The sequence below is a fragment of the Bombus vosnesenskii genome, unplaced genomic scaffold (genome assembly GCF_011952255.1).
Source record: "Bombus vosnesenskii isolate JDL3184/JDL3185 unplaced genomic scaffold, Bvos_JDL3184-5_v1.1 scf7180000016274, whole genome shotgun sequence".
Classification (NCBI taxonomy): Eukaryota; Metazoa; Arthropoda; class Insecta; order Hymenoptera; family Apidae; genus Bombus; species Bombus vosnesenskii.
The window spans coordinates 2556005-2582322 of NW_022884343.1; the positions used below are offsets into that span (position 1 = coordinate 2556005).

Here is a 26318-nt window from a genome sequence, read left to right on the forward strand (position 1 = left end):
TATAACCACAGTTTATCATAATTTGTTGACGATTCGATGATCGTCACCGGAAGAATCGTAATAATTTCATGCATGATTAACTGCGTTTCCAGCACGAAGCAAGAACAGAGAAGCTATTCGGTATTACAATGGTAAGATATCGGAGAATGGCTTCGGAGAGCTCGAATTTCGAAATCGAAACTGGTCCGGCTGATATGTTCGAATTACCAATTTCGAGGCAGGCGGATTGTAAGGTTTTCATTTTCAACGGGCGACCAAAGGAGCGATACATACGGCCTCGCCGTGGAAACGTACACGTATGCACACGCATATACACGTATATGCGTAACATACGAGCGTGACACGTCGAGAAATCTATGGCTTCAAGAGGACGGTCGGAAGACGGGCGGAAATGGGAAATGCCTTGGTCGACCGATCGGGAACCCTTTTCGTCGGACTTTCAACGTTTCCGTCGGCAACAGCCACCATGTTAGCGCTGCCTTGAGCCGCCTTTATTGCGCAGCGAGAGAGACCAACGTCAAAAAAACTGCCCCGCGCTCTCGTTATCTCTCGCGAAAGAGGGAAAAAAAAAGTACGGCTGAGTACACACGGGGCAACGAGTAATTCGCGACAATCGCGACGAAAAATATTCGCATCTGCAATTGTGTATTATCGGTTCGAAGAGCAACGGCCTCGTTACGTCGCCGAATAAATTTCCTACCAATTTTTCTCTAAAGCAATATCCACCCTATATTTCTTTCTAATATAACACTTAAAGTAGCCTTTGTTTATATGATACGTACAAAAAATATGAAATATTTGAAAACGCGGAGACGAATGGAAAGCCATGTTCAAAATATTTACAACGGACGACTTAGAAGAAGGAATGTTGCAGAGAAATTCTAACGAGCATAGAAAGAAGACAGGTACGAGATACGATGGATAATCGCGATAGGAAATCACGATTTCGACCCATTTCCGGATCGACCTTCGTACCATCTGCGGCACATAAACAAGCACGCAAAGGCTATCCGTAATGGATGCACAGGTCTGTCCAACGGAATTACAATTTCGCGGGTAACGAAAAGAGAAAGTTATAGTATGAATTAGAATATTATACGGAAAATTTGACTTACAGCATCTCCTTGACGGCGGAGCTTGCGAAGTACATCACGGTGGCGGCGGCGGTACAGCAGTCACGGTCACAGTCACGTAAGCCCCGAACAACGGCCACGAACACAAGCGAAGAAACACTCATCACTGTCACTAGGCTGCTTTTTTTTTGACCAGTGGATCTCGAATAAATACATGTACGCACGCGAAAAAGTACGAGAGCGACGCGTGTCCAAGTATTCGATGGTCGAGAAAAGAAAAACGATTTCTTCGACGTTCCCGTTCCGCCTCGTCCTTTAACCCGCGAGAAGTAAGGAACACTAGGGAACACGGCTCGAACACGAATAACTTACGGACACTGAATTCTGGAACACGAAAGTAACTCGCGACACACTGAATCCGTCAGAAAAGCCACCGCCGTGCAGGCAAAGCCTAGAGTTACAGAGAGCACCGCGCTCCTGGCTCGTACCGATTTTAACCTCGCTTCGTAGTGATTCGGTGCAGTCGAGTTTCTTGACTGAGCGGCCGATGCTCGCCGAGCCGTGCCCCGCCAGGCGCCACTGCTGCCACACGACTGCTGTAGCGACGCTCAAAGTTACTAGGTACGCCGCAGAAGCGTTGCGAGCCACTATTCTTTTAAATTCTATTATACAGTAATTTTTTAATATTAATTTGAGGGATAAATTACGCGTAACTTTTTTAAGGATATGGTATTTATGTCGATTAAAATTGTATATCTGTGAGGATATTTTAGTTTGGAATGTTTTGTTAATTTAATATATTACTGGCAAATCATAAATGTTTTATGAGTGAATGTTGTATGATTTTAATAGTTGTATATTAATAATTCATAATAATAATTTATATTATATGTGATTTTATAAATGTTGCATAATGCTGATAATAAATACATCTCTCTTTTAAATTTATATTTAGAATCAATTCTTAATAAACAGTATATAGGAATTCTATATGAATGAAAATTATCGTTGCGAGGATATTCTGATTTACAAAATGTTGCAGATTTTAGTAACTGATTAAAATTTATTATTATTCATTATTACAAAATATTAAATCTTAAATATTTTATGAATGAATTTAATTTTTTATGGACAAATTTAGAAATATTATATGATGTTACTAATAAGTGGTACATTTTTTTTTGCAGGTGAAAAACTTTTTCTGCAAACTTTGCAAATGCAAGTAAAACCGGTTCTAAATTGTTTCAGAGTTATTAAATCATTTCAGAAGATATTTTATACCAAGTAATTGCAATGACGTTACGTGTTGACAGAAAATTATGATTGCGTGCAATAAAGTTCTGATTACTACGGAAATAAACTTGTCTTCACACTTTGTTACGTTATACGTTTTTATTCGCATTTCTTTGTTGATAAAAAAGAATGAAATATCATTTCCGCTTATTTCCAAACTTCGTAGACCATTATTGTAAAATATTCGATAATAATAAAAAAAATATAAAAGTGTATACTATAATCTTAGTGGGTCTTAAGATACTCGTAATTAATTAAAATTAATGTATAATAAAACAATAATTGCGAGTTTTAAATGGAACAAAGTAGGGAAATGCGACTCTTCGAGAAATTTATAACGACCTAGTAGCAGCATCAAGAAGAGGGTCACTCTCTCGTCTCGTGCTTTCATTCGCGGAAGAAGAAATCGCACCGAATCCCGATTACTTCTTTAATTAATTTAACAAGCTATTCTTTGCAAATTTATTGTAAGAAATGCTATTGTATTACACATAATCATCTTAGAAGCTATTCTATGTGAAATTTCGTTCTATGCAAATATTGTTATCTCCTCATAATACCATTATAGTATTTAACAAAATACTGAATTATATTCTCGACCATCTTTATCAATTTTAAAATAAAGAGAAAGATGCAGTATTATTCAGTCATGATTTTGAAAGTTCGAAATTATTAACCTAATTCTAATTTCCTAATCCATAATTCTATTTGTCAATTAAAAAATATTTAATTCTTCCCTTCAATAACAAAGCGAGCACTGTCGACGAGCTTCTGTATTTTTTTGCTTAATTAGAGCATTTTTTAATCATAGGTTGGCAATGGCGAATCCATGCATTGGTTATCTGCCGAAGTGGCGAGGCCTGATTGGTTGGCGAACCTTTCGTTTTAATGGCGTGGCAGCCACGAACCAGTAGTGGGGGAAACCGGCTTCAGAACGTTCAACTGTATTGTCTAGAGTCTGGTTTTTCGCAAGAGTCCTAACCTGTCGGTTGTGCTTCATCTGGATCGCGGCATTTCAGCTGGAGGATAGCTCGATCGACGAGTACGTTGTGTTCGCGGCCGTGTAATCGCGTCGCGACGCTTCTTCTTCGCGGTTGAGGCTATTAATCGCAAGATAACAGTTTGAGGACGCGGCGATGACGGAGAGCTGAGAGTACAGTTCTCTACTCGTGTATGAGGTAGGCGCAGCTTTCCATGTGTAATCTAACCAGTGTATATGGTGTTATTTCATCGCATAATAATTTGATTGATAATTTGAGATCGGTGCTGTGAAGCGGATTAATCATTGAGTGCGATCGTGCCTTGTGAAGTGTTCATCTGTGAAATTAAGCGCGAATGGATGATACAGAGCTATAATGATAATGCACGCACAATCATGAATTAAACGTCGGATGATTATGATTGGGTCGTTTCAGATCTCAGCAATTTTACGTATATCTTAAATTTCAAAGATTCTAGCAGTTTTACGTATATTCTATTATTTCAAGGACTCCAGCAGTTTTATGTATATTTTATTATTTCAAGGACACTGACAGTTTTACGTATATTTTAATATTTCAAGGAAAAGGACGCGCTAACACGTTTTATGTTGCATCAGTTTCATATAATGGGTCTTAAGTAACTGATGCTCTATGTTTGTTGCATTTGGTAAACAAATTGTCTTATTATAGTTACAAAATTAAAAACATTGCTACTGTAGTAAGTTTACAGTAATAGTGCTGACAACAAAATAGATAATCGGGACTTGCTATTCTCATTTGACAATAGAAAAAGAACAAAATAATGATACAAACGTAGTTTAGAAAGCATCCGAATCAGAAATGACCTAATTATTCCGAGTTTAAAGTTTGTGAAAAAGAGAAAATATTGTAAATACAAACATCCATAACGGTTCGATATACGTATCCTGTGAATTGCAAAAGTTTGATGGGAGAAAACTCAACACGAATTGTGGGAATCATTTTACGTAAATGTAAATTTGCATTAAGAAAACTTTGTAAAAAAAAGGAATACTTACTATATATGTAATGATTTACCTTTTAAATATACATAAATTTATTTGTGTACCCTGATAAGTGTATTTTTTCAACGTGGTGGATATGATTAATGTACATAAAGAGAACTACTGATAAAATAGTGTGAAATTAATCGTTCGTATTATTTGATACGAGCAAATATTTATTCATCTTTTATCTCTTTTTTCTCTGTATAATGATCAATCGTACCATGAACTTTTGCATAGTGCTATAATCTATAATCAAGTCTTGTAATAATCTCCCGTATAAATTACATTACATAACTGATAATTCAAAATTTGTGGTGGGTGAAGTTGACATGTTTTTATTTGGTGCTGTTATGGTGAAGATTCAACGAGGATAAATACTATCGTTTAATGTGTGGCAATCTGCAGCTGGTGAATAAGGTTAACGATGCATTTACATGTGAGGTTATAAATATATGTATGTATATGTCGTATACATGTGAAACACTTAAATTTTGAGGTGCGACCTCGAAAATTAGGCGGTATATGTACTTTTTGTAAGTACATAATTCTAAGCTCTTTACTAAAAGCTACATGAAAGCGCAAATGCAGTTAAAAGAAAACTTTCGGTCGCAGTAAAGTTCTTCGTTACGCTTTTCGAAATTTTAAAGCTTACGGCTTATTCTCTATTATTTTAATGAGTAAAAATATATGTAATATTTTAAGAAAAATTTTAGTATAAAATTGATATAAGAAATTAAAAATAATATTAAAAATAATTTTTCCATATTTTTAATTTTTAATTTTAACTTATTCTTTAGTTTTTATTCTTAAAAATCTTATTCTTTCTTAAGTATTCAATTACGTATTCTTAAATAATTTTCACAGACTTAAGAAATTTTTTAATAATAGAAAAACATCCAATGGATGGAAAATGACCCGTAAGGTACAGAGTTAAGTCGGTATAGCACTATTCTCTATAAATTTTCTTCCGCGTTAGAAAGCGTATAAAAATTGTGAAAGCCGCTCTTTATATAGAACTAGATGAAATATTAGCTTCGCCTTGAATGTTTAAACGTTTGAATGTAACTCTAAGTTTGAAAGTTTGAATTTAGAGTTTGGTTGTTGAATTTCTCCTATCAGAGATACTATTAACCGTTTTCTAGTTCTATTTTTGGTATTCCTTTAATTCATTGTTTGTAAACAAGTATGATTTATCATACATATAGTAAACTAAAAATTAGTCGACTTTTTTTAAAGAAATTTCACATGACTTATGTTCAAACTGTTTTCATTTCAAATTAAACTGGTCATTGCGATACAGTTTTTAATCGCTCGTTGAATTTCCAACGCGGCAAATAGAATCTTCGAAAAGCCGCATTTATATTCTCACACCAGGTCGCGCCATTAACTAGAAACCGGTTTCTCAGCGGTCTTCTGAGAATTCTATTAAATCGACCATAAACCTTACAATTTTTTTTTTTATATATTTTATGAACGCAATTAAAATTACAGCTAAATCGCAAATGGAAACTACGTCACCGAGTAAATAAACAGTCGCCTTAAAAACGTATCAAATCATTGAATTATAATTATTCAAAATTATTTACATCCTATCGCATCAATCGCTGAAGGATCTCTCCGATAATTAAATGAAATTTGAGTACGCTAACCTTAATGCTGTTAAAATAATTCCAGACACATGGACGTGCGTTACACATATGTTGACGCGTGAAAGCAGGATCTATCGCGCGTGCTCGAAAGTGTCAGTGAACTCGGAATTCAACCGCTAGGTAGCCTGCACTCCACCCTTCGTGCATTTTTCCCACCACATCTATATATACATGCACAATTGCACACGCATACGAGGTATCGCCTCTTTGGACGGTATCGCAAATATCCTCGATAATTCACGCGGCCGGCAAGGACGAGCAAACCGTGGATGAACCATGCGAGACGGATGTAATTTCCGTTCTCGCAGAGCCGGTCGAAGTGCAACGATAAAAGCAGACTATCGTAATTACCGGTGTCCAATTTCAGACGTTTGCCTCTGCTCACGTTACGTTACATCGTACGTACGCCGATCAAAAGTTGCCGTGGCGGACCCTCCCCGTTTGTTTTGTATAGGTTATGGTGGTTGAGGATGTAACGATAAACCATCGATAAACCACTTTCGAATTTTAAGTTACACGTAACAGATGAATAATTTATTCGAAAAGCTATAACGATTATATCAGTTTTGGTTTAATTTTATTAGTCGATATATTGCATTCAAAATATATAGTTGGGAAATTGATATATGGTCATATGACAATTAATATTTGGAGAATAATTGAACAACGATGAATGGTCTGACGATTTTTATGCATTTTTGAGGAAATTTAAAGATGCAAAATGTTCATAATAAGCAGAAATATATAGAATATTATAGTACTTTTTGCTTTGGTATTGTATCCATAAAAATATAAATTTACATAAATACTTGCAGTCTATTCATAAAAGAAATTAGATAAATATTGTTAAGAATTTTTTATACTTGTATAATATATGTTCTTAAGACTTCTTTCATTTTTTATAATTGAATAATCGATATAGTCGTTCTTATAGCTGTGCATCTACCATGACAGAATACTATGGACATATACTATACACAACAATATTAATGCACAATGTTTCAAGAATTTATATGATTTCTTTCGCAATAAATTGTACATTAATTGATGCGACAACTTCAATTTTCTGGCGAAAGCTGAAGGTTGCCATGATCATAAATATGTACATGTCTATGATATTCTGTATATATTCAAATTCATTAGGCATTGTACGATTGATTACTACTAGATGGCATCAGTTCTGCTTAATGGATAGCTCTGTATCAATAATTATCTTGTTTTGGCATGCAATATTTCAATAAAGAGACCATTACTCATTTCAGGGAATTTAGAATATATCTACTTCATCATTTTGTTTGCATTAGTATTCTAAATGTTTTTACAATCAATTTCTCGAATGCAGCTTCCCATACGAATAATTGAAGACTGACCCGAAGCAGAAGAACATGAAATTTAATCCATTGTCCCGTCAAACTCGCTTCTAAGCCCGCGTGTACATTAACTTCTACGGTTTTATCATCCAATTCATATTTAAATACTAAGATTATTCTTCTTTGACTTAATTTCAAACAATATTCCTTCTAACTGACACATGAGGAAGTTCTTTTCTTAAAAAAGAACTAAATATATCCATTTTAGTATCGTGCAAGTTTTTATAACCTAACTTTAAATTCGTATTGTCGGAGAACAAACCGGTGCTCGCTATTTCGTTAATTGAATCAATTTTTTAGCGAAACAAAGCGCAGCTTCGTGATAAACGATTTTATTTCATTTGACAGAACTAAATAACTTGACGCATTTTATTATTTCGCGCCGGGACGGTATTAAATTATCTATGTTTTTTGTTTTCGTATAAAAGCAGCATTTTTTGCCTCGTCGAAATTTATGAAAGCCGGACTGAATGTATGCGCTGCATTAAAAGACACACGTGGAAATCTCATTCTTTGAATCATTAAACGAGATTAAATTTGATTTTATACCGCCGAATAATAATCAATCAATTTAACGCCTTATTATTATGTAGATATATTGGAAGACAGAAATACGCGATTTATTTAATAATTGAAATGGCTATATTATATTTTTAAGCTTAAGTTTTTACTATATTCTCATTGGATTACTTAATACACTGTATTAATCGTAATTGTATTTACCTTATAAGATTAGTGTAAAATGTAAACATAATATTATTAGACACATAATATAATAGAATATAACATATAAAATTGTATTACCTATTTTATAGAAAAATACCAAACAATTTTTTTGCGTAAATCGATCTTAATCTGTATCTGTTTGTCCTTGTAATCCATCCGCGGTGTACTCATTTAACCACAAGTAATGCGGTGTATTTAGTTTCCAAGAATAAAATAGCTAAGACTTACTTAGGGATGCGAGACGTATCGAGGAATATTTTTCAAACTGGTTAAACTCAAGATGAAATTGTATTTGTATCGAATCTCTTCTCATTGTTATTGAGAAACAACAGAAATCGCGATTCATGAAAACACGGTCACTTTGTAGTAGTTAATATAGGAAAATAAGAATTTGTCATAGTTATTAGGGAAATTTTATTTAAATGATAAGAATTTATCATAGTTACTACACGAAGAACTTTGCTAAATGAAAGAATAGATACTAGGAGAATTTTTATTAAAGAAATAAGTCTTGTATTTATCAATGTTAGGTTAAGTTTCAACGAGGTTAGTTCAGTCGTTGCACTGTTTCTCTTTCCAATGAATGAAAACATAAATAATGGTTTTAATAGCTAATCTTAATACGGTATTCTAATTCATGGTATAAAATAGCAGTAGAACGAGCAAACGTGCAATTACGATTTTCCACGAACCGGTAGTTGTGTATCTTGCAGCTTTATAAGGGGATGAGAGATATAATTAAGAGGGATTAAAAGGAGGGGAAGATAAACGGTCTATGTGTATTCTCCAGCTCTATGGCGTCCCGCTTTATATAGTTTCTTCGAGATATAGGAAATGAAAGCGTGTCACGCGACCATCCACCCTTCCTTTCGCAAACATGTATGCGCTTAACGTTTAGATTAATACCTACCTGTCAACATGTGTTTACTGGAAATTACGTTATCGCTTTTCGATCGATAAGGTAGATCACGATATTCACGATATTCTGATTTGTAATTACACAATTCGTAATGAATATTATTCAACAATTGCTGTACTTCTATTATTTGTTATTAATATACGTAAAAATGATAAGTTAAAATGGTAAGTCCATTACAAAACGGATTTTCCTCCTTTTTTTACTGTTAGTGCCGAATCAGATACTGTCGCCAGATACTTCATTTTCACAAAACACTCCAAATACTAAATCTCGTGTTTCATAATATTATTCTTTCTCTAATCTTTCATAATATTTGGATTATAGTAATCATGAGTTTCAATATTTAATATTCTTAAGTTATTGAGTCACATAGTACTGTACGAAAATGGCGCCAAAAATAAAATGAAAGAAAAATTAAAAAACCTGTCTTCCAATATATTAAACATATATTATATAATTTCTCATATTGTAATTATCTAATAAAATTATTTAACAAAAATCCTATAAAGTTACTTTTAAATCTTTCTGTAAAGGTAAATTTAAAGTAATTATCGAGGAAAAGTCTCGAGCAGAAAATATACATGGTAGCTCTAATTAGGACGAGACGTTGTTCACTGTCTTGTTCAGTTACAAATTTTACTATCTTATTTCTCGCTCGTTAAAAGTGTCGGTCAGTTGCATCTATCATGCACGATCTCAGATTTGAACGTTCGTAGAAATCTCTCGATTTTTTAGTACGTCTTCCAAGATGAGCCATTATGCAAGAGGATATCGCCGGATAAAAGTTATTACAGTCGCAATCATCGACTTTCACTTGCATTGAACGTCGCACTGGGGCCAACGCTGGCGTAAATTATTCTCTCACGCTTGAGCTTCTCTCACCCCTTGACCTTATTTCTCGTTTTCACTTGTGCGGGATAAAAGAAGTTTCGAGTTGATCAAATTGATGTCATATGCGCTATAGAAATTAAGATTCATTTGTCAGCAGTTTATTTAATAATAAACAGAATATTGAAGTAGTGGAATAATTAAAAAGTAGCAAAGTAGGAAATAAAAGTAGTGAGAATGTAGCTTGTAACTCAGATTGTATTAAATAGATCTTGTATTTATGATAGTAACGCTGTTTGTTTTATTTTTTTTAGAAGGATGATAACAAGATAATTTTTTTCAATTTTTTTTCTTTTGTTTGGACGTTTAAAATAATAAATAAATAATAAACAATAACACAAAAATTTAATTAATGCATTATACTTCAAATAGAAGAAAATTGGTATTATTTTGAAAAACATTAAAAAAATTTGACCATATTTTGATCAACTGTATGTATGCATACCCCAAGAATATACAACTCACTTTCGAGAGACAATCTACTCTCTTTTAACTTGTGCTGTGATTACTATGATTTCTATATAATAGATATGTATTTTGTTTACAGAGATGAGTGGTTCTAGACTTGGCAGGGGCCGAGTTGGCCGCCTGGCCGTGTACGGGGGTTGCGGGGTGGTGGGTCTTCTTTTAGTGTTCTTCTACCGCGCCGCCACCTCAGAGATGGCCAGGCTTCGGGAACTTCACATTCAATGTGCTCATCAACAGGAGGCGCTGGCTGCTCAGCTTCAAGGTATGGATTACTAGATATGCACCATAAGGAATCTGATTCAATTTGAGAAAATTGCATTTATTCCCAGATAAATTTGTAAGCAGCTGCATTGAAAAATTATTTCTGTTCATTTCTAGTGATATTCGAGTACAAAGTGAGGCTGGAAAGATCCTTGGCTGAGGAAAAGAGTTCAAATGCAGCAGTGAAACAAGAACTCCAGCAGCGTGCATCTAGAGAAAAGTCCCTAAGAGACAAGGATAGCATAGAGGCAATGCAGAGATTCAACTCTTTGCAACAAACTTACAAGTTGCTGCAGACAGAGCACCAGGATTTGCAAGAAGAATGTAAGAAGCGTGATCAACAAGCTCTAGAAGACACTAGTAAATTGGAGACAACGCTCAGAGAACTTCGTAGTCGTATCAGGCAAGCAAGAGAGGACAAAGAGAAAGCCTTGGAACATTTAAAGAATAAGTTTCTGGAACTGGACACTCAGAAGAATGAACTGGAACAAAAGTACAATGATATGTTAAAGAGCAATGGGGATACTGATAGTACTATTGAACATCTCAGGAAGGAAGTGTTTCAGTTGAAGCATGAACTGGAAGAAGCCAAGGTATGATTCCTTTTTTATACTAATAGTCTTATTTAATTGAAGATTTTTCAAATTTCTAATCTATCCATTTCAAAATATGGATCGTGATTCTTAATTTGTATTTGAAGACTCTTCACATTGATAGATTATTTATTTAAGAGAATTGGTCTGTAACTTTTTGTTTTTTATTTCCAATAGAAAACTTCACGCAAAACTACTTCTCCAGAGCCAAACGTAGCCAATCCGCACCCTTCACAAGCGAAATCCGCAGAAGCAGAAAATGCAGGACAGCTTGTTGATCGGGCACAGCAGCAACAGGTAAGTCCACCGACAAATGACGATAAAAATCCACAGCCCCTGTATGCGCCATTCGCTCAGCAAACGATTGAGGATCCTCTGCAATCGAATGAACAACGGGTGAACGAGATAAACAACGTTAGATTCGCTCAGAAGAATGGCAACATCGTCCCAGTGGGTCCAAACGAGTTAAAGGAAGCAGAAGTTTTACCATTGCCCTACGATTTGCAAGAGAAACGTCAGAGAAAAGGGGGCGATCAATTTGTGAATGATCAAATTCAGATTGAGATCAATAAAGAGTTAAGACAAGTTATCCCACCGCCCAACCAGATTAATGACAAGTTCAATGACAAACGCTCTTCTACTAATTTACCAGGTATAGCTCAAACAATTAACATGAATCTTGATGTGAAGAAGCATACCACAGTCTCAGTGGTAAAGAAAAAAGAACATTCTGCTGTCATTGATGAAAAAAATTCTCCAATCCAACAGACTTCTGAGAAGATAGAGAAGAAGTTGGAAAAAGCTCAAAACAATGTAGATGGAATTATAAATCAAATTTTGAGAATGATCTGACGAATAAGATTGATCAAAACTTGTAATGCCTTGTTAGATATATTTTTATTACAAATACTATGGATAATTGTATTTAGTATTCGTTATGGCTGCTCTTGGAGAAACATGTTTATCTATTTTTTGTATAAAGATTTTATGATTGACTTTAGATTGATTTAAGATTTTATGATATTGCAGCTAATTTCTTGACAATTAAATGTAGCTCCTGACTTTAGTTCAGGCTCTGGTTGTGATTCTCTTTGCTATAAAAGTGCTTGAAACGTTTTAGATATATTATTAATCAAAGTAATTGTGACTATAGTTGGAGAGATCAAAGTTGATATATGATTAGTGATACTCTGACTGTGCTCACCTTAGTTACTACTTAACACATTCGCTACCAGAACTTAATTTAGATGTAATTTTAATATCATGCTTGGTGTTTGGTAAAAAAAGGGAAAACAAAACTCAAACGGTTCTTGTCTATAATAAAAGTATATTGTATTATTAAATATATTGTACAGAAATACAGAAAGATGTTGTAGAGAATGTGTTAATATTTCTTGCAAGAACAAATTATTGCCATTCAAAATACAAAATGAATTGGAAGAGAATAGCTAAACTATAGAAGTAGTCATGATAAGCTAGAAAGCTGACTCTCTTAGCTTATGGAAATTCAAAGAAGTGCCTTTAAATGGTTGATTGTTGGGGAACTGAATTCTTCTTAGCATAATCTATCTGGTAATGTTTACACATGCACGTAATTTGCATGGTTTGTACTTGGTGCTGTAGATAGACAATTTCTTTAGTTGACTTAAAGGACTTGAGATCAGTTCACAGAACTATTCTTTCCTGTATCATCAGCAAATCAAGTGTAGATTGAACAGTATAATGATGGTTTGAGAGGAAACATGATAGAAAATATGAAAAATCTGTTGCATGATGGGATAATCTATTAATTAATATTATCTCGAAGTTTATTTAGTAGTTTTATCTATCTTCTTTTACTATTAATTTATATTATCAGTATCAGTATTAACTGGTATTAAATACTTATTATAACTATATCGTAATAGAATATTATAATTATAAAAAAAAACCAATGTCGCTTCTAAGCTATCATAAATATTTGAGAAATAAAGTTCTCTGTGTACTATTTAGGGCAAACTGTGATTTTTCAGAAAAGTAATTTTTTTTCTCGAATCTTGGACAAATATAAATAACTTGGAAAAATATAAATAACCAAATAAGCAGTTTAAAATATCCACTAACTCAATCTTACTTACTGCTTCAATGTAGATTTTTTAATATAAATTTTTCAAGTGCAATATCACAAGGACAATGTTTGAATTATGCAGAAGACAAAATGTTTTAGCAATTGTGTAAATGTTGAGTACCCTTTTTTTTAATTTGTAGTGTTATATTTAGCAATCTTTACATGTAAATTAGAACACATTAGGCTGTCAACAGATTATACATTCAGCTTCAATTGCGTTCAATTATAATTGATATTTTATAATTCAATTATAAAAGTTCCTTTTGCTCAAGGTATAATTTTTTTTATCGATTGACAGCCTAATGCAAAGGAAAGACGAACGATTCTTTCCAATAGTTAGAAAAGAAACCAGTCGTGTATATGTAGCTTGCAAGCTGTATTGAATGTGCCTGTATGTCCGTGTTAATCAATGCATTAATAAATTGTTATTATTTTGATCTGCTTGCATTTTTTTATGGCACCCTCGCAGAAACCTAACTAAACTGATCTGCTTCCTTGTTATTACTAGTTTGCTGCAAATTTAAAAAGAAAGATAGAGAAAGATCTAATTAAATATTAGAAATAAGAATCTTTGGTGAGATGGTTTAAATTTCTTTTTTAATAGATCCCTTTATTTCTTTCTTTTAAATAAAACAGTAGTCTCATTAGAAGGTGAAAGCATTTAATATTTTCTTCTCAAAATTAGTTCTCTTGTTCATGTGAAGGATATTTTTAATTAATTTTTTTGAAAGTTTTATTAATTGATTTTCTCATTCTTTGCGATAATATTTCTGATTTCGCCAAATAATATCTCGGTGTAGAACTTTTATAATTGAATGAGAAATATTTTGAATTAATTGATTTTTTACGCTTGAGCTTCTTTTTGGTTATGTTTTAAATATTGCTTCATTGGAACTTGCTCTATGATATTTTGCTGTTGCCTTCAATTTCTTTTTAGTGTAATTAAAACTGTCTTTTCAATAAAATTCAAGTTACAAAACAAAGTTGACATATCAATTCGTTTAATTTAAAAATGGAGAAGAAGCATCTAATTTTCAAAATTAAAGAAAAATATTTAGTGACATTTTCTCTTTTTGTCAGGTGATTTTTCTTTAAAAAAGAGCATGCTTTATGTAATATTTGTTTGTTCACATGCTTTCGTAGCTTTGAAGAAAAAGAAACAACTATTCCTTTTTGCCAATAGAAACTGAAGCAGGTAAGTTAATTTTTACAAAATGTATCTGAAAATGTTTCTTCATCCACATCTGTAGCCTACTATTTTCCAAAACACTCGCTTGCTTATCTGTATTTTAAGGGCATAGAATTATTGCAACTAGAATCCTTCTTTTTATACAAAAAAGAAATATAAATTTATAAAGCGAAGAATGAATATTTTGTAAATAATTAATTTGTTTCCTTATTAGAGTGCATGTGTATGTGAGAGAACAGAATACTTAGTCCTAGTAAAAATAAATTGCACTTTGCATTATGATAATAACGAAGAAATGAAAGTTAGATTTAGTTCTCAGTATGTAAGTAAATAAATAAATTATTGAAATTTACGTTCCACGAATAGCAATACTCCAAGTATAAAATATGAATAAATATTCTAAAAATAAAATAAAAATAATGTTTCGAAATGCTTTAAAATTTAATAATAAATGAAGCAAGCAGAGAAGATCGCAAAATTATTTTTCCAGAGCACAGTGGCCACGAGTTCGATGAAGTCGATCCCAGCCGTGAAGTTGGAGACTTCAACGCCAGCAACTAGCGGCAATCCAGTGTCCACATCCGTGGATAAGGCGCTTCCGGTTCCGAAACCGGTCCCGAAGTCCAAGCTTCCCGTTGGCGTGCCACCCATTCCGATTATGATCGACCAAAAATTGGAAAATCGCGAGGAGAAACAAGACGAAGTAGCCAGGAAGAAGGAAGAGCCCAAACAGAAGATTAATGTCAACAGTAAAGAGCAAGAGGGTGAAAATGGAAATCTAGATCCTCCATTTCCAGCTGTTCCAGCTAGAAGAGCCGACGACCAAGTTCCAGATAGAAGAGGAAATGGTTGGTTCAATGTTGGGCCTGGCATACAGGAAATTGGAGATGAATTGAATCACATTCGTCTTGCTGGGTATGTTTCATTGAAGGATAATTTCATATTTCTTGTATTCAGCCAATTTTATACCAAATTCAGTTCTCAATTTTGTACGGATATTTTAGAAATCTTAGACAATTACAAAAATTTAGTTGGTTTTAACAGTCTACATTGACATTAATTCATACAATATTATAGGTTTTTTGTTTGTAATCCAATAATAAGATTTATTTTTAATGGAACTTCAGCCTTGATGCTGGTGCTGAACGAATAGCTGATATTGGAGATGATCAGTACGAAGGAGTTGAATATGATAAAGAACCCCAGCAGAAGGACAGTGATTTAAGATTAGTTGAAGGTGAAGATGAAGGTGAAGGTAACTAAATCAATAAGATATATTCATTATGTAACTCAGTTTTATATATCGTTCAATCTTTTGTTCATTATTTTAGATGAGGATGATCAAATAGACTATCCTCACAATTTAAAGCAAGAGAAAAGGGAGTGAAGGATCTTTTTTTTAGTAAAGATGCCGTAAAGTGGACTGGTTTGGCAGATTTTAACAAACAGTTCTTATTCAAGAGTCTTATTTAAGAGAAAATCAATTATTGTCTACTAATTAGCATCTACTATCAGTCTACTCTTCATCTTGCCATTACTTAATGAACTGACTTAGCTGCTAACCATCATTTATCATAAAGAAGAGAGAAAGAAGATGGAGCAAGGGTTCTCAATGATAGATGCACCATTTTACTTTTTTATCTACACGTTTTTTTGGGGGAAACCTCTTATGGGGATCTAGCCAAAAAGATTTAGATAGTTTATACTCTATACAGATGCTATTTAACAGCCACTGCCCAACCAACATGAGTAGATTGTATTTTTATTCAGAAGCTCGTTGTTTGGTTTGAGCAGTGTGTGAATAGAAAAAAAACAGACTGTATTTTTCTAGAGCTAATTCTAAGGTAAAAAAGACGCGAGTTATATAAAGTTTCCATGGAAAGAAAAGCCTCTTTCAGAGATTCACTCTTTCATTGGCAGATGGAACAGGGGAAGAAATACCTTGTTCATTTAATTATACAGTGTTTGTGTATTTGACAAATAGTAAAATTTTGTGATAAATGTCACAGTAGTATTAGGATGATTACTGTATTAATTTATAAGTATTTGTTAAGGCATTTCTCTAGGAAAATTCCTTGTCTATTAAATCTAATCTATTTAACAGACTCTATAAAGTTAGAGTCTTCTAATATAGTGAATTCATTTATTTTGCAATTAATCTGTGTTAACAAAAACTTAATTCAGAACAAAATGTTCTGTCCTGTATCATGTGTTTAAGTATGTAGGATGTAGGTAACTAATTAACAACTTAGAGTGTTAAATGTTTTTACATACTTATGGAATTCTAAGAGAATACTTCCTACTTGTTCCTTTCTAAAGTAGTATATCGATTATCAGATTTTCGTGGAACATGAGCAATTGGTAAGAAGCTTAAAAGATGAAATATTCTGCCAGTGAAAGAGTCCATGATTTCTTTCAACAATCCGCCAAGGTGGAGTTGTGACTTAAATGCACTTATTACTTAAGCCGTCTCGTTGGACATTTTTTAAATAGAATTCAGCAATTCAATCAGCCGACTGTTCTTATTGAAACCGTGCAATACGATCGGTACAAGGGTACACGTGATTTATTTATTGCCTATCAGTCGTCGTTCTGGCGCTAACAATCAAGACTTAACAGAGTGAAAGGAACTACTTTAAGGAATTTATTAAAGATATAGATTAATATTTGTTATGACCGTAGATATCTACTTATACACTGACACAGAGAAAAGTGATCCATATGTACATAAGAGTTTTTTCATAATAAAAGATTGAAAAACTTTTTGTATTTTCCTTTTAATACTTGATGCTTCATGACCTAATATTTGAATAATGTGAAAGCAATTCTTTTACATTTTCAATGTCTTTAAAACATATAAAGTTTTTTCTTTAAAAGATAATACATATTATTGTGTTGAGCTCTTTGGGTTACATAAAAATAAATTTACATTTAGAATGTATGGTATTTATGATAATACAGACGTGTCTGTAGAAAATAAAATATTGCAGAATAATCTGTACTGTCCCAATGACCTTTAACTGATACTTGCATCTGCAAGACAAAGAAGAAAAATCTTCTTTTTTAACAGCCTCTATTTATCAATGATTTATAGATCATTATTAATTTACTCTTTGTTCATACGCTATATCAAATATATGGAAAATAAATGAACTATCATCTACAAGAATATTCAATCAGTATTCCTTTTAAATCTCATAACTTACTATTCTTATATCTTTGATTTTAAACAGAATAGCTTCTTTTTTCTTCCTGGATATGTAGATTATAAATCAAATACCAAGGTTAACATAACACTTGCAGTTCTAGAAAAACTACAGTTTCTATGTTCTATAATGCAAGTAGAGTTTCTAAGATGATAATATTATTTATTTGCTTCAATGTTTCCATGAACTCACTGTGAAAGTTCCATGATGAATCAGACTTTGACTAAATGCTACTTAATTAAACATATTGGTCGATCAGTTAACAAGTTCATTATACAAGCATTATCCATGTTTTCACAACAAATGGCCAAAACCATTCCAGATGTTTCAGGATACCATTTTATCATATCTTCTTTTCTTAGGTGTCCAAATAACATAGATTAACTGTTGTTATCATTCATTTTCAATTTGTAGCTTCGTTCTAAATTTCAATTGTATTTTCAATTAATGCAAATTTATGTTATCAGTCGTATTTTGCATATCGAGCATTAGATATTATGCAGAACAGTCGATTTTAATAAACCGTGTGGAACATGCTCGTGATTTTATTTGCCAATGAGTCAGATGCACATGTATACACTATATTCGTCTTACGCAAGCCTGGAATACGATATACAGAACGATCGCGGTTCCCAGAACCGATTTGCATTGCGTCTAATCGCCTTTAAACATCCAGTCGTGAATCTATGACTGCGTTCGAGTTTCTTGTCACTGTTTCCTGCAATATGTAGATTAATTTTTTTTTAGTATCTTACAGAAAAACAGTTAAGTATTTTTGTATTTTTTTTTCTTTTATGGAAGAGTTGCAGCAATTATTACTTTTACATGTAAGAATCATAGCTACAGAAATTATAACTTTTAAAGAATTATAAATGGATGAAGATCTATTAAACTACAAACATTATTAAATAAGAGTTTATATAATCTGTCTATACAATACACAACTGTGTCAAGAAAGAAGGATATATAGATGATCTATTGTTAGTAGTGAAGACTATACGTAATGCCAGTTGTTCCGCTGAACTCATCTAGATTATGAGACACTAATGAAATTTAAATTTTCTGTACATACATAGCTCTGATAATCAAAAAATTTGCTTCAAATTATTGAAGAACATATTTATATAGTTCTATTATGTTATACTCTATTTGTATTTTATAATTACATGTGTATCTATATTACGTGTGTTTTAACCCCGAATTAATAATATAGAGAAATCGTTTTGTTAAAAAAAATGTTTCTTCTTCTCAAATTCCCTTAAATCATTTGCTCTCGTTTGCACGATAACGCAAATGTCATAAAACTATCATAAAACGAATCGATTCGTAATTATCAAACGTCCCAAGGTTTGTTTCGAAGCCGTCAAACGCCCGTAATTCGACTTCCTTCGCATTAATCGAATACGACCTACATGAGAAGCGTCATGATGCATGATCTCATCTCGAAAACGTATCGCACAATCATCTTCAATTACTTCGTCAGGAGTCGACTCGCGTATTCGACAATTCACGTGCGAATAACCTTCGAGAACCAGCGAGTGACACGACAGAAGTTGTTTTCCTTGTTTCTTCTTTTCTTCTGAATTTTTCACGTCTGAATTATCCTTCACGAATCTTCGCAAGGATACTTCGTCAATTTATGGAGGTTAGACATTCCTTGGAAGAGGATAGCCTTTCTTCTTTTTGTGAATAAGGAAATACGGATTGTTATAACATCCCATAAGAGACCAGATCAAGATGAGAATGGTTATTGAAAATATTTAATTAAATAATAAATAACGACACTTCATCTTCGCTATGAGTGATCATCGTTATTTCTTAAATTACTTCTTTTTATTTTTTCTCTTGCCTTCCTTTTGAGTTATGTTTCCTATTATTTGTAGTATCCTGTATTACCAGGAAAGAATTATTTTCAAAATAATAGTTTTTAACTAACTAGTAGACGACTAGCACACGCGAGTTGTTTACTAGAAGATAGAAACGCAAATATTGAGAGTAAACGAGATCTACGTTAACACGATAACCCGAGTGAAAGGTTGCGACACCGCTACATCTGAGATTCAGTAAATTAACTGGCTGTTACTCATTTCAGCAGATAGTTCGTGCTTGGTAAAATAACACATTAGATAAACAACGAAGAAGGGAAATTATAACTCACTTCTTATAATCTGTTTACTTATTTGAGAATATCCATGTCCCATTAAAAATATCTCATCGTGATTTTCCATCGTATAAATTGTTTCAATTTGTTTTCATTTTGTTCCTCGTTTTTAACTATTATATTTTTATTTGTTAGGTGGCAACCAGTTATAATCGGAAATAAATGAAAAATAAGAAGTTTGCAACATTGCTTCTTTTAATTTTATTTTTGAAATTAGCTTTAGTTCTATTCAGTATAGAAGAAACATTAAATGTTCTTTTTCTCTCAACATGTCAAATTTAATGTATGAAGATTTCTTCAGTTTATATCTCTCTTTTTTTCTTTCCTTTTTTTTTCCCCTTTTCACTAAACAAATTTCTATACATAGTCCATAAAATAATTGAAAACGCTAAAAACAAGATTTGTTATCAAAATATTTTTAATATCAACATTCTTCCTGAATTAGTCAATGTTGCAATAAAATATTATTAATCATGTAAACTGTCAATTTATGTAACATCACTTCCCTCTTTTATCGCTTCTCTCTTCCTCTTTTTTTTTAAACGAGACTAGTGAATAAAAACAACTCAAAACTCACAAACAAACTTAAAGAAAATTAAAGATGAACACTTAAAGGAAGTAAATTTGGCATCCAAAAATCTCCAAAATTCCAACTCCCTCTCTAAGTCAATCAAAATCAAAACAAAATTTGTTCACTTATATCTAGACCATCAATTCACAGCAAATAATATGTGTAAAATATTTTTATAATAAAAATCCTCTGTCTTACAGAAATATAGCAAAGAAAATATTTGATATCGAGAAATATATAAGAAATTCAGATTTCCTTCTAAAACCAATTTAAATTAAAATTTCTTTTATCTGTTAATGTCCTACTCTACCAATTCCCAATCTATTAACCTCCAAATACATTAAATTCATTTCTGTCTCACTATTGTAGAAGTAAAAATAAAAAAGAATTTTCTTATTGCCAACGATTAAAAAACAAAGCTACCGAATAACAATCTATATACCGAGTGATCAAAAACACCCCATAAAAGTTCCCTAATTCCTCAAAATTAAAATAATGGAAAAAATCGGCTCTGATCTAACAACAAACCCGCGAGATCATGCCACCAATTCCTCGAATCCTCGAATCGATCCGATTATCTGGTGCGCATTCACTACCGAAGTTCCGAGAAACATTTTGGTCCCCTCCATGGCCTTGATTTCTGAACGAATATGTCAACACTCATGAAGAAACGGTTTCTGAAAGATCGTTTCGCTGACGTAAGAGATCCAATATCCCCACCACTTCAGTCAATGGAACTGTGCAAGGTATCAAAGTCCCTGACGAAGAAATCGCCACGACAGTCCGTTTCTTCCTTTCGAAAAGGTAAGACGTCTTTCGTTCAGCCTTTTAAGTTTCTATAGACAGTTTTTGTTTTATCTTTTCGTTGGAGAAAAGTACGTCCGACCTTGGAGTTTTTATTGGGGCCACCTTTAATTTTATACGGTGGCAATTTCTTCAGGTTTCGTCCTTAAAAGTGGAACTTTAGATTGTGCGATTGAAAATTATGTGACTTCTACTTGTATATTTTCGGTATTAGTTGAGAATATATCGATTGCCAATGTGCAATATGTCTGAATCTTTTTCTTAATATTTTGGTAATATTTAGTGCCATTTTCTTTATATTTGTAACCTAAAGTTTTAAACTACTGTCAGATAGTTTTCAATCATCTTTTTGGAAGGATAATAGGCGTATTTGAATTTATGGTTGCCGACGCGTATTATGGCATATAGGAACTGTCAATGGCTAAGAAAAGGAGAATCTATTAATAGAAATTATAATAGACATTTTTCTTTTCGTAATTTTACTCCTTTGCTTAAGTAGATTTTTCCTTTAAATTTATATAAATGTTTGATATACGTAGTTGCTGTTTTGTTTTTCAGTTTTCACGGAGAGCTGTAATTCAATATTTTTTAATAATTTCTTCTTCAACTTTTTATCTTCTTTATTGCAAACATAATGTTATCATTCATTTATATTAAACTTTTGTGGGATACTTATTAAATATATAAATGTAGAAATATAATATTAAACTATAAATATAGAAATATAATGCAATATTTCTTGGGAGCAGATCTTATTTTCTACATGCTAATTTTACTGTATGTTAATTTCCGTAGAACCAGTCTGTGAAAATGAAAGTGCTAATTTTCGCCGCTATTGCGGTATTCTTCGCCCAACCGGCGCTCAGTGTTGACACACATGAGCACAACAAAGTTGTGTGCTATTGGAACAGCACGGCTTTCGACCGACAGGGTAAAATTTCTTTCGTTATTCTATCAAACAACCTATCAATTTGCCCGATTAATTAAAATTTGAAATTATAATCTGAGAAATACGAAGTTTGCCTATTGAGATGTTGAAATTGATTAGTAGTTTTCATGTTGAATATTTCAAACTAAAAGTATCAACAATTACTATAGTCCAATTAAACGTTCTAAAAAGTATCAACAATTACTATGAGCAATCATCATTGTTTTATTTAATATAACTGATATATTTTTAATGATGATTAATATCATAACTGTTAATCGTTTATTGATTTTAGTAATCAATCAATTAGTAATTATAGATTAGAAATTAATGACTATTAATCATTATCAGATTAGATAATATAATAGAAAGATTATCAATTATTATTCATTCACCTAATGCTTATTAAATGAATAACGATTTATATATTATATTAATTATTTTGATCATTGTCAATTAATTAAAAATAATCCTACTCTTACATAGCATCAATAGTTGTGTTTTTGATACTTATTGTAATTTATTGTGATATATTTCAGGGCCAGGAAAGTTCCAGTTGGATGATGTTCGATCAGCTCTATCCCTGTGCACACATTTGATCTATGGGTTTGCAGGAATTAATGCAGAGACATTAGAAGTTGTTCCTTTGAATCCAACTTTGGACACTGGAGTTGGATATTCTTACTACAAACTCGCCACACAATTGAAGAAAGGCTTCCCAGATCTGAAGATCTACCTTAGCATTGGTGGTAATGCTGATCCTGAGGATGACACTCACAAGTATCTTGTTGTTGTAAGTATTATTTTGTTTTTGTTTTTATTTTGTTATTATTTTTTCTTATTATTTTGATTGATTCACTTCAAGGAGCTGTACCATCCTTTATTGTAATTTTTTCCTATAAATACCTTAGATCTAGACTATGTTGACAAACAATGTAAGTTTCTTTATAGTATTAAATACAATTTCATTTGGAAATTGAAAATTAAATAATATTGAAATTATTATTAATCATTACATATTTTTCTTTTCTGCTATGAGATGGTACAAAGTTCTAAATACTCCAGATTTGACTTTCATTACAACTCAAACTGAATCTAAGTTAAAAACACAACTTAACATCCTCAATTGCTATAGACTGAGACGGCAGAATCAAGGTCCAAGTTCATTAACTCAATCAACCGTCTTCTCAATGATTATGACTTTGATGGAATTGACCTGGCTTGGCAATTCCCACCTGTGAAAGTCAAGAAAGAACGTGGTACATTTGGATCAATCTGGCATGGCTTGAAGAAGACCTTTGGTTATGGTAAATTCAAAGATGACAAGGAGCAGGAGCATCGTGATGGCTTTACCATCTTGGTCCGTGACCTGAAAGCTCAACTCAGACCAAGAATGAAGGCCCTAACTATTGCTGTAATTCCTCATGTTAACAGTAGTAGTAAGTTCAGACTCCATTTTCACTTCTTTACTCTGTTACTTCTTCGACTTCTTAAAATCTCTCATAACATGGGATTGTAGGACGAATTTTCTTAATCAAAGGTGGCGATATAGCGAGTTTGCAATCAGGTGAGATTAAAGATTTGGATGATAGGTATATTGAATATGATATTAGTATCCAGATGTGACGAGGAAATAGGGACGAAAAATTAATAGAAATCACGTAGTCTGTTTGCTTCGAAATTAAGAACGTGCTGCCGCGACCAATCTTGCCTTATCTGTGGCTGTGCGTGTAACTGGCCAGCGTCACGTTCTCTAAATATTGAACCTAGGGAATCTGGTAACTTGTGGGACCTGTAACGTGTTTCCATACACCTCTGTGTTGGTAAAATTGATTGCAAATAACATACACTGTAGGCCATAATTATTAGACACCTACTCGTTACATTTATCAGAAAATTTCAACTGATTTTAATTCTTATGTAGAGAATCAAATTGCTGCAGTTATCAAACACGTGTTTGAATAAGTTCGAAGTTTTAATATTTTTAACTTTTGTGTATAAATTTCCACGCAAAAATAAACACTAAATTTGGATATCTCAAAATAAAGAAATATTTTTTAGTTCTGTAATATTTTTGTGATTTTTCTTCAAAGTTCTTGTGGATTCTATCTTATTATATTTAATATCTTGCAGTTTATTATGACGCGAGATTGCTGGCACCCAACATCGATGCCGTGCACCTGTTCACTTTCGACCAAAAAACGCCAGAACGTAATCCACAAGAAGGGGATTATCCAGCACCCATTTATGAGAGTTATGGACGTGTCCCCCAAGACAATGTTGATGCCACAACCAGGTGAGGAACTTCTGTAAGCTATGCTTATCCTCTGCCGTCAACTATTAAAAATCCCAAATCGTCAGAAATTTATTGTGACATTAATTTAATCAAAAATCAATTTCCCTTCAATTTAAGGGGACTCCCTGGCTTTCAAGCGTTCCAATCCCCCAAATGCTCTAGAATCTCCATTTACGTAGCACAATTTTAAAATATCCGTAAAGTATTGATTCTGTTGCAAGGTACTGGCTCGAAAACGGTACTCCAGGCTCGAAAATAGTCGTGGGAATCCCAACATACGCCAGGACATGGAAGCTCACGTCTGACAGTCAAATATCAGGGGTACCACCTATAGTCGCCGAGGGTCCGGGAGCCGAAGGACCACACACGAACACGCCAGGACTTCTCTCGTACGCTGAGGTGTGCTCCAGGCTGACAGAATCCGCTGTCGGTCGTTTGAGACGTGTTGGTGATCCATCCAAGAAATATGGCGGCTATGCCTTCCAATCTTACAATGAGAACACTGGAAATGACGGAATTTGGGTCGGTTATGAGGATCCTGACACAGCTGGCAATAAGGCTGCCTACGCCAAGGCGAAAGGTTTGGGTGGTGTTCTTATCTACGATTTGTCCTTGGACGACTTCCGTGGTGTCTGCACCGGGGACAAGTACCCTATTGTCAGAGGCGCCAAATACAAGCTGTAAGAAGTTATTAAAGACTATTCGACGGACATTGAAAGAGTCAAAGATGGCCAATTTTGGCACAGCTAAAGTATAAGTTGTGTTAGATCTGTTGTGTAGATTAAGGCCGTGCCTAAAAAATGTATTTCTCAATCTTTTTGAAATTTCGATTCTAAATGACCAATGATTTTCACGCATTTGCTTCGTGTTTTTTATATTCTTCGCGTAGCTCTAGTTTTTCGTGATATGTTAAGTATTTGAAAAAAGTGCTGTATCAGAAGTGTTGTATCGAGAATAAAGATGAAATAGTTTGGCGATTAGTTCTTCCTTTCGCCAAATTCTTAGTTGTCACATTAACACTATGCCTATCGACTAATTTCAAGCTAATCTTTATTAGTGATCAGCTATTTTCGCTAGAAATGAACCAAATATAGTTTATATTTATAGAAAAGTTCAGTAACTTCAAACTTCTTAGCTTCGCACAGTAGGTTGCAAGGAATTTCCATAAATCTGTAGGAGGACTGATTTATATTAACATTCACATGGCGCCATTCTAGCCATAGTTACTAATTACCATAGTGCTAGAAACCAACACAACATCTTGATCGGTCGACAAGGTAGAGATTTATGAAACGTGCATGTATATATAGATATAATATATATATATATATATTTCGTGCAGTCTATGAATTCGGATAAACACATTTGCTCGGGTGTGTACGAAAGGTTTCATTGTAAATGGACTAGACTCGATAAATATATCAAATGTTAGGAGTTATGGCACACGAGACACAGCTAATTCGTAGCCACTCTCATACGTAGAAACGAAACGTTCCTGAAATCTCTTGTACATTCGTAGTTTTGCATCCTCCATATTAGCTCGACGTTATTGTCGAACAGAAATCATATTCGTGCTTCGTTCGAACCCACAGCGCTTCACCAAAAACATTCGTGCAGAAACGGTTGGTACAGCGAACGCGGTGTCGTAGACATCTTTGTTCCATTTGGTTCCTGCGATCCAGTTTGTCGTTCCGCTAAATCGAGATAATTTCATTAATACCAAGGTTGAGAGGGAACAATTTACTTCATAATAATTTTTGTGATTTCTTTAACAACACACAAGGTAAAATATATATTTTTGTTAATATAAA

The 26318-nt window shown here is 33.2% G+C and overlaps 3 protein-coding genes across 8 annotated transcripts in view; 2 read left to right on the forward strand and 1 right to left on the reverse strand.

Annotated features, from left to right (window-relative positions):
• LOC117242431 overlaps positions 1–1635 on the reverse strand; it is an 82043-nt gene extending 80408 nt beyond the window's left edge. For both annotated transcript variants that reach the window (XM_033509082.1, XM_033509081.1), the window contains exon 1: positions 1116–1635. The gene's annotated coding sequence lies outside the window, so the exon portion shown is untranslated. The remainder of the gene's footprint in view (positions 1–1115) is intronic.
• A 1652-nt stretch (positions 1636–3287) lies between these two features.
• Positions 3288–17306, forward strand: LOC117242411 (Golgi integral membrane protein 4-like). Of its 3 annotated transcripts, none has more exons than XM_033509030.1 (7): positions 3288–3544; positions 10471–10653; positions 10770–11245; positions 11423–11542; positions 15032–15456; positions 15669–15790; positions 15873–17306. In XM_033509030.1, exons 2-7 carry the CDS (start codon positions 10473–10475, stop codon positions 15926–15928), a joined length of 1380 nt encoding a protein of 459 aa, XP_033364921.1. In that variant the 5' UTR covers positions 3288–3544; positions 10471–10472; the 3' UTR covers positions 15929–17306. The 3 variants fall into 3 exon arrangements, with proteins under 3 accessions (XP_033364921.1, XP_033364919.1, XP_033364920.1); XM_033509028.1 differs by having other exon boundaries at positions 3289–3544; positions 15669–15796; XM_033509029.1 differs by lacking the exon at positions 3288–3544 and adding an exon at positions 4591–4825 and having other exon boundaries at positions 15669–15796.
• A 1886-nt stretch (positions 17307–19192) lies between these two features.
• On the forward strand, positions 19193–25487 carry LOC117242559 (chitinase-like protein Idgf4). 3 transcript variants are annotated; one of them, XM_033509351.1, is made up of 6 exons: positions 19193–19197; positions 22079–22214; positions 22751–23004; positions 23347–23650; positions 24345–24507; positions 24711–25487. In XM_033509351.1, exons 2-6 carry the CDS (start codon positions 22094–22096, stop codon positions 25189–25191), a joined length of 1323 nt encoding a protein of 440 aa, XP_033365242.1. In that variant the 5' UTR covers positions 19193–19197; positions 22079–22093; the 3' UTR covers positions 25192–25487. The 3 variants fall into 3 exon arrangements, with proteins under 3 accessions (XP_033365242.1, XP_033365241.1, XP_033365243.1); XM_033509350.1 differs by lacking the exon at positions 19193–19197 and adding an exon at positions 21159–21283; XM_033509352.1 differs by lacking the exon at positions 19193–19197 and adding an exon at positions 21159–21283 and having other exon boundaries at positions 24729–25487.
• Positions 25488–26318: the final 831 nt, after the last annotated feature.